This window comes from Cynoglossus semilaevis, chromosome 8 (assembly GCF_000523025.1).
Source record: "Cynoglossus semilaevis isolate Cse_v1.0 chromosome 8, Cse_v1.0, whole genome shotgun sequence".
Classification (NCBI taxonomy): domain Eukaryota; kingdom Metazoa; phylum Chordata; class Actinopteri; order Pleuronectiformes; family Cynoglossidae; genus Cynoglossus; species Cynoglossus semilaevis.
Genome location: NC_024314.1, coordinates 1,101,965 through 1,111,052, shown reverse-complemented (window position 1 = coordinate 1,111,052; position 9,088 = coordinate 1,101,965). Strand labels below are relative to the sequence as shown.

General features: G+C 43.7%; 2 protein-coding genes and 1 non-coding gene across 3 annotated transcripts in view; 1 reads left to right on the top strand and 2 right to left on the bottom strand.

Annotated features, from left to right (window-relative positions):
* afap1l2 (actin filament associated protein 1-like 2) overlaps positions 1-9,088 on the bottom strand; it is a 44,590-nt gene that overhangs the window by 20,765 nt on the left and 14,737 nt on the right. The window contains exons 3-4 of the mRNA XM_025057595.1: positions 7,462-7,527; positions 5,524-5,624 (exon numbers count right to left, since the gene is read on the bottom strand). Coding sequence (XP_024913363.1) covers positions 5,524-5,624; positions 7,462-7,527 — 167 coding nt within the window. The remainder of the gene's footprint in view (positions 1-5,523; positions 5,625-7,461; positions 7,528-9,088) is intronic.
* LOC103381436 (kelch repeat and BTB domain-containing protein 13) lies at positions 1,648-4,464 on the top strand. Its single transcript, XM_008313769.3, has one exon. The coding sequence runs from the start codon at positions 2,882-2,884 to the stop codon at positions 4,394-4,396; it is 1,515 nt and encodes a 504-aa protein (XP_008311991.1). The 5' UTR covers positions 1,648-2,881; the 3' UTR covers positions 4,397-4,464.
* Positions 6,598-6,679, bottom strand: trnal-aag (transfer RNA leucine (anticodon AAG)). The gene has a single exon. It is a non-coding gene; the product is annotated as a tRNA-Leu (tRNA).

The following is a 9,088-nucleotide window of genomic DNA, read 5'->3' as shown; positions in this document are numbered from 1 at the left end:
GCGCCCGAGCCCCCGGCCGTTCCCCCCCCCTTATCTCTGTCCTCTCTCTCTCTCTCTCTCTGTCTCTCTCTTTCTCTCCTCTCGCTTCATGTTCCTGTACGTCCAAGAAGTGAATCCATTCCAGAGAACAGCTGGATATTTATGAAAAAAAAAATAGACCAGCGGAGGAGGAGGAGAGGAGGGGGGGGGGGGGCACGCAAGGTGTGCGTCTGTCTGTAAAGTGTGTTTTTCCTTTCCGACCACGACACTTTACAGTCGCTCCAGATCTGTAATAACCACTTTGGACCTCAGCCTCTCACCACACACACACACACACACACCCTCACCACAGAAACGTGGGGTAGAAGGAATGGATCGAGGAGTGGGAGCATTAATAACAAAGCGAGTCGGGTGGGTGACGGGGCGTGGGCTGTGGCAGATTAGTTTAAAGAGTAAAGAGTGGGAAAAGCCACCCCAAAAAAAAGAAAAAAGAAAAAAAAAGAGCAGTACGAGAAACATGGAAAATCCCTGGTTCCCATGCCAAGAGTCTTGAGTAGCAAAACACACACACACACGGGGAGAGAGAGAGAGAGAGAGAGACGAATTCAGAGGAATCCACATTCACTCACATTCATTTCCTGGACACAAAGTCCAACTTAAACCTTAACTGTTATTTCCCTTTACCACCAAAACTTCAACATATATTTAACTTTGCCTTCTAAACACATGCATTCATCACTTTGGGGTTAACAGATGATGTCATGAGACTAGAACTACATCTGTCTCACTTTTTTCTTTTTTTCACCCCGCTTAAAAAAAGGGGCATAAATTCTGCTCTGAAGGAATTCCTCATTCTGCGCTCTTTTCTTCGACCATCAATACTGTTATATGGTTATTTAAAATAATTGAACAAGAACAACAAAATGATCTGCCTAGTGCCTTCAAATCTACAAATGCTGAGTGGACAGAAATCTACGGACGTTTACTGTACACAGGAGTTCAGGAACCATTTAAAAATGGACTTTTTTGTAACCTCTTAATTTCATTTGAAATAGGTTTTTTATTCTTCTTATTAGATCGCAAAGTCTTCAGATTTTTATACGAACTAAAGAATCAATACTAACAAAACCAACGACCTTAATTTAACCACGTTTTACCACTCGGTGACATCACAGTCTGACACATTTTTGCAGTAAATCTTTTGCTTTTTTTCCTTTGCTGCAAGACTAGGATACTCAATATTATATGATATATATGACACAATAAAACTGTGACTATGTAATGATATTAATAAAATGCTGAATTGAATTTCTCGAGTATAAACATTGTGGTGAAACTGCTGTGTCTGTCTGTAATCAGTTAATCACGCTCACCTGTGTCCCCGTGCCCTGCTCTGTCTCATTAGTCTCAGTCATCACACCTGGTCCCTGTCCCTCACTCACTTTGTCCTCACAAATTTCAGGTGAGACTTTTTTTTTTTTTTTCTCTCTCTTCAGTGATTTGTTTTTCATCATGTGAGCTCTGATATTTTTATATGCTGCATTTTATACGTTACAATCTTCAAAGAATTCATTTGTTTGACATGGTGTTTTTATCAGTCATTTTAAATTGACGCCCAATTTATTACGAATGTTATAATCTTCAAAGAATTCATTTGTTTGTTTAAATTGACGCCCAATTTATTACGAACCAATGCAAATGATGGAAATATTAATGTGGGAAATTGCCGAGGAAATGAAATGTAAAAGTTCAACTCAACTCCCACCAAATGTGAGCGCCTCACAATGCATTTGACAATAGTGTCTGTCAGCCTGTCAGTCACAGACTTATGTACTGCTCTGAGCTCGATTAGACTGGTCTGACACATTTGAAGCCTCTGCTGGATGAGATGTTATTTAAAGCTCCGTCGTGTGCAGATAATATCATGATAAGTGACTGGATCGTGCGTCATTCTGTTTTTGTGTAAAAATGTGTTTGAATCAGATTTAACTTGTAACAAATGTATGAATCCTCAGTTGCCACTGCTGGATAAATCAATCAGTTCCTTTGCGGAATATCATAAATGTGCCACGGATCATTTGGATCATTTTATTTGTTGTTCACCTTGTGCTTCACGAGCATGATTGTGATAAGAGAAATCCCACGTACTGTGAGCCTCCACATCAACGGTACGCACGCATACACGGAGTTATAGAGCGGAACAGAACGCTGTGATAAAAATAATCATTGCAGCTTCAGTAGAATTTTCTGGAGCCAAACTATCTCCGCACCATCTGTAACCTTGGACTTCACTGGAACTAAAAGCAGCGCGGATAAAATGTAAAAAAAAAAAAAAAAAAAGAAGCCCGGGACTGTCTGTAATATGGTGGGAAGCGCACACTTTATTTATCATGTTCAAATTCTTTGGAACATTTTGACCCTTTTCAAAACCCGTCATACGTTTCATCCAGATTTGGTTGATTCCTAAAACAAAACAAGCCGACCGGTGGCTTGCGTTAACCTTTAACTATGAGTTAAAAAAAGACCCTCGTGTGTGAAAAAAACAAAAACAAAAAAAAAAAAACCTCAACGAAGTAGATTCATAGAGGAAATGCCTAATCATGAATAATTCAGCAAATACTAGGCTTATTCTGGCCAATCACACTGCGGTTATGATAATCACCAGTTGGCGGCAGCCACACGACCACTTGCTGTGCGTGTCAACAGTATTCCTTTCCCAGCCTGACGCTTGCGAGCGGCACAGCTGCTATGTATAGTACAGCTCTATTTTCAGAGCAGGCAGACAGGACGCAATGGAACGCTCTCAAATCTTGACTTTTGTGTCCGGTCCTGGAGAAAAACGCCTACTTGATACCCAAGTCTGAAGAGGGACTTTCAGGAAGTGTAACCCGTCAGGGAGGTCATGGAATTGCTCAAGGGCACTAATGTCAATCAGGACGTCCAGGCCGAGACCGCAGTCCATGAGTGTGAGCACCAGGCAGGCTGGGTGAGGGTGAAGGTGGAGGCCAGTTGTTTCACCGTGGAGCGGGCCATGTTGGCCAAGTGCAGCGACTACTTCTTTGCTCTTTTTCAATCTGGAATGAAAGAAAGTGACCAGGAGGAACTTCACCTGAAGGGGGGGCTGCACGCCCGGGGCTTTTTGATCGCGCTGTCCGTCTGCAGGGGAGAGACCCCAGCCATGACCGACCCAGAGGAGCTGACCGATGCCGTGGAGTGCGCCGCCTTCCTGCAGGTGCCGCGCCTGATCCAATACCTGTGCGACATCATTGATTCGGAAAACTGCCTCCTGCTTTACCACACGGCCTCCGTGTTCGGGGTTCACCAGCTGTTCCACAACGCGGCACTCTTCCTCTGCGATTCCTTTGAGGATTTAAAGGACGCGGCCGAAAGCAGCATTTCCGAAGACCTGATCCGATACTCCAAACTACAGTCTCCCAACTCCTATATCGCCCTGGGCACGCACTCGCCGTCCATGGAGCTGCTTCAAGACTCCTTCAGATTTGTTTGCTATCTCGACGAGAAAGCAGGGGAGTGGAAACACCTGACGGACCTCCCCACTTTCTGCAGCACCTCACGGGCGGGAGTGGCGGTGCTCGACAATCGACTGTATATCGTAGGCGGAGTTCACGGTTACGCCAAGGACACAGTGGACAGCAGTTACAGCTACAACCCCGACACAGGGGTTTGGACCGTTCTACCTGGACCGCTGCAGCCCAGACACAACTTCACTCTGATTGGACACGAGGGCAGACTCTACGCCATCGGGGGTGAGTTCAAGAACCGGACCATTTCCACGGCCGAATGTTACGACGCAGAGAAGGGGGAGTGGACGTTTATACATCATGCCCCGAGGCCGGTGTCGTCTGCGGCGTGCGCTGTTGCGAGGAGGAGGTTGTTTGTTTGTTTCTGGAAACCGCCGGACACGACAGATATCTACGAGTACGTGGCCAACGAGGACGTGTGGACACTGACAACCACGATGATTAAAAGCCAGAGCTACGGCCACTGCATGGTAGCCCACAGGGACAATTTGTACGTGATGCGCAACGGGCCGTGCGATGACTTCCTGCGCTGCCTGATAGACTGCTACAACATTACAACGGGCCAGTGGACGGCGCTGAACGGACACTACATAAACAGCAAAGGGTCACTGTTCACGGCCGCGGTCAGGGGCGACTCGGCGTTCACAGTCAAACACATGCTAACTCTGGAATACGCTATCGGCGTAGACGGATGGAAGCCCCGCAGGCAGATGAAGGGATTTCCAAAGAGCGGCTCACTGTGGACGTGTTTACTCAGGCTTCCCAAGACGGGGCCGGTTCGACCACAGCTGGATTCAGAGGGGAAGGAAGAAGACGAAGAAACGACTTTGCCAGACGCATCTGAGGGATTTGCGGAAGCCGTCCCACAACTGTGAAATTACGGCACGACTGAAAAACAGCGTGCTGTTTTTGAGGTTTTCAAAGCTATGAGTACACAAGAGGCGGAAAAAAAAGAAAAGTGTTGAAGAATGCAGGACGATCCAACTGTCCTTCTTGGAGTCGTGAGTCACTTTCTCGTGTGTGCCCACACTTGTGCGCACACATGCACATGTGCTGACACTAAGCTTTTGTTCTGATTAGCCCCAGCTGCTACTGTAGTCGGGCCTGCAGAGGGCTGCGGTGCACGCACAGTTCAAAGGCGCTCACTGGGGATGGTATAAACCTCCCGCTCTCTACCTGTTCCCGCTGAAATAGCGCCGGCCAAATCGGGAGTCTCTCTCCCACACTCCTCAGTGCTCTTTTCCTCATGTTTGTAGCCCAAGTGGCTGATCAAATCGCTGTTTCTGTGAGAGAACACAGAGAATCACGTAGCTTCAGGCTTCTGACTAGAGACCAAGGGGAACCACCTCAACTGGAGAACTGTAAAACCGTTGGAATTCTTCTGGCACCGTGTGATATCGGACCATTATACTTTATTATGAATTCCTCGGTAAGGTAATCTCAGTCCTATGAGACTTTAAATCATATTCAGGAATGGGAAAACGCACAATAGGTCGATAGGTTGATCATACCTTTGTTGTAGCAGAAATCTCGACCAGAGTTCATTTTTTTTGTGAAGTTGAAACATATGTTTTTGGTGACTTTTTAACTGCTGTCTTTAATCCCTTTTGTCAGTGGGGGCCCCTAAGGGGCGCTAGAGGCACTTCAGAAAAATAATTTCAAAAAAAAGAACTGTCCAACGCTACCTGAACGCACTTTATGTGAGAGCTAAAATGTGTAATCCGTGTAGACCTGGAAGTTTGTGTCTGTTGTCAAGCTTCCCTGCCCCTCGAGCTGATAATGATTTTTTTCTGCTAAACAAATGTAATAATGATTGAATAGTGAATACAAAAAGTGAATAAAATAATGCACAAAGTAACGGTGTAATGCTAAGACTACAAGACTTTTTAATGTGTTTGCGTCTGGGGACTACATTTTAAATCGACTCTGTTATAATAACTAATGGGGGATGTTGAAAAATGAACAACAGACGGTAGTTGATAAATGAAGTCGATATACTTACTCCACTTATTGATCTGGGCGGCGGCAGGTCAGGAAGCTTCTTCTGTGGGACGGGACTGCATTTCGCTGCTTTCCCATTGTGCTGAAGATTTGATTTGTTATCTACAGGACAGACAGGAAAAAAAAAAAAGACAACTAAATAATAATCCATACAATGAACACAAAGCAGTAAATGATAAACTGAAGGAAAAGTCTTTCAGCATAACATTAATAAGGGGGAGGGGGGGGGGGCATGCTTCCCCTTATCTTATCTCCTCATCTTCATATTGTCAGTTTAATAGGGCTTTGCTTCAGTTATCCCACAACCTTTCACCTACTTTTATGCCTGAAGGACAATGGGAGACACTGAAGCAGCAGTCATACAAAGTTACTTTATGTTAATGTTTAAACAACATTAGAGGCAGGATAGTGAAAACTCTGACGCTACGCTTATCTAATAATATTCACCATGTCTAGTTTTAGAAGTTATTTTTTTTGAAACTGAACCACAAGTGACCTAGGTCACGTCTACGTCTCAGTTACTCATTAGGAAACCTTGGCTCCTACACCTGGGCTTCGAGCTACGTCAAAGGGAAACCGGCGGCTTTGTTAGCGCTGCCGCAGCCCAAAGTGTCCGAACAAAGGGTCACTTTCTCAGGTGCTGCAGCGCTCTGCGAAGGCAGACAGGAAGTGGTGAATGATGGTAGAGGGTCGGCTGAGTCGGGGGTGTAGCGGCAGGAAGTGATGCATGCTTCTTCTCACACATATGCACACTTTGTCAGAATCTTGACCACCTTTAGTAACCTTAAGTAGAAGTACCTTTACTTAGTGTATTCTTTGCAACTGCTGTTCTGTCGCCGGTGTTGTTTTCTCCTTGTGCTAATTTCTGCAATTTTCTATTAAAAAAGTCTATTAAAAAAAACAATCATTTTAAGCATCATTTGCGATCAATTAAATTATGGACAAACAATGCAAAAAATTCTCAGAGACTGCTTTCGCTAACCTATATATTGTAGCCTATTAGATGGCAGTAATATGTAAAAACGATGCTGTTGATCGATTAATCTTGCCATATGCAACATTGTTAGAAAATATATGGCAGCGGTGGGATTCGAACCCACGCCCCCGAAGAGACTGGAGCCTTAATCCAGCGCCTTAGACCGCTCGGCCACGCTACCTTGTGGTGCTGTGAAACTCCAGATTCAGTTTCCAGTAACTCAACACCTTACCAACGCAGTACAGCAGTTTGCAGTACTTTGTTTCACCACTAGGAAATATAAGAAATTCAGCTCAGAACAACAGTGTTCTGATTGTGTGGTCCAGAGTGGCAGAGCTGTTAAAGTCGTCCGGTACCTTTGTTTACGATACGTTAATTATTCTGTTTACATCCTTATGCATGTTTCGCTTCCTTTTATCGGTGCGCTTTTACCCTGGCTTCACTTCCTGCGTTTCCTACTTCTCTTAATTACCCGCCCCTGCGTTGGTGAGTTTCGCATATGTAGAGCCTGTCATTTAGCCCTCCTTCCTCTCTCCTTTTGTGTTTAAGTCATTTACCTTGGTGGAAAACTCTCAAGCCTTTAATGACAGGGCAGGTTAGCAAAGCTTTGGACAAATAAATGCAATAAAATCACGTGTGTTTTCTTTACATCAAATTACGAAAAACACATTCAAACCAAGGCAGACTTTTTCTGGATATTCCATATCTATGTCATTTGTTCCTATTTCCTAGTTTGAAACAAGAAGAACGAGTCCTGTGACGGGCAGTATGTTGAAGCAGTAGTATTAATACCTATGTAATAGTAATATGTAAACAATGCAATATGAGTTTGCCCTAGTGGTAAGGCAGGGTACTGCAAGGGAAAAAACTTGATGACGAATGATCAAACAATCATCATTGTGTATTCTGACAATGTTTTTTAGACTTCGCTAACCATCAGAGAGAAAGGTTTTCGACTCACACCTTTGCTATCTTTGTCCTTTCCTCCTACAGTCACTTTGTTCATGTAGATGTACTCCTCATCACCACCTGCGTGGAAAAAGCAAAAGGTCAATTCGTGTGTAATGGTTACAGATAGAGAATCTTTGACTTTTTTTTTTTTTTTTTTTACATTTTATACAGTGGTTCTCCGCCTTTTTCTACTCTGTACCACCTGAGAAATTCTCTGAGTCCCACCATGATGATCAACATTAGAATATAACAGCATAGGCCTTCACTGTTAGCTTCCACCACAGGAGAGATGTTTAGAAATGTTTAGAAAGATGTTTATGTTTAAATGTTGTATTCATTGTGCATGGTATGTTTCAGATTTATTCAGTTGAAAATGTAAAGGTGAAAACATGAATTTTCCCAGTGTACCACAAGTGGTATGCGAACCACCCTTTTAGTAAACAGTTCAATCTAGAACATCCACTTCTCCAAATGTAACGTTGGGGTCAGTACAATATTAGTCAGACGGACGTAAACATAAACACCGAGTCAAACTTGTGGCCGTCAAAAAGACACCAAAGAACGATTGTGTCAGTAAAATGATGATGACCCAGCTGTTGAAATAAGGTGTTGCTTGATTCTTAGTAAAGGGCACGGTCGCCCTACTGAGAATAGCTCCACACCAAAAAAAAAAAAAAAAAGGCAGAACATGCGTGTTTCACCTCTGATGGAATTCGAGAATTCTTAATAGAGAAATATGACACCAAACTGACTTTAATCTCGTTTCTTAAGAGACCAGGTTTAAAGGGGGACTCCACCAAAACAAGAGGCCCATTGTACAGACAGATGGGTCCATTATTGACACCCACTGTTACCGAGACAGGCATTCATCAAACATTAGTCAGACAACTCCTTGCCTGCACAGATGGAGCTCTGTATAACTCCCGTCTTTGAAGATCAAACGCTGAACAACTGATCATACTGTACAAGCCTTAGGTGGATTTAAAAAAAAACTTTTTCAGAAATGACTAATGATTTGTTGCAGGTACAGTACGCCAGAATTGACCAAAATTATACTATAAAATTACATACTGTATAAATAAACATAATTTCATCTAGTAACTCCCTGTTGACCTCTTGACCTCTGCCTAGAGTTGTTTAGCAGTATTAGCTCAGCGTGTGAGGGCGGGCAATTTAAACATTATTATGTTTCAAAATGGGATTTTACTTCTCAGATCATTGTTAGATGGCGCTGTAATCTGCGATGGAGAAGTAGAGATTGGATGTGGAAGGACAGTTAGGGACTTTGGAAAAGTTAAGGCACCTGGTGGTGAATGATGGAAGATATCATTTCGGTATGGACAGACTTAAACTTGTGGCGATACCTCTGGATCGAACCTGTTCCAGATATTTCGACTCAAATCTCACTCTGTGTTCCTGCAGGCAGCCATGTTTCACAGAGAGGAGAAAGTCCTGCAGCTGGTCGCTGTAACCTGTGACAGCTAAAGGCTCTGTTTCTAGGAAGGTTGTTTGATTTGGTGAAGAATTTCAGCTGACTAAGACTGTAGCCTTAGAGGAAATCAAACAAAACTTCAACCCTGGGTGATACTCCAGAGAAGCCTTCCTCTTTGAAATAGACACCATGAGCTAAAATCACAAA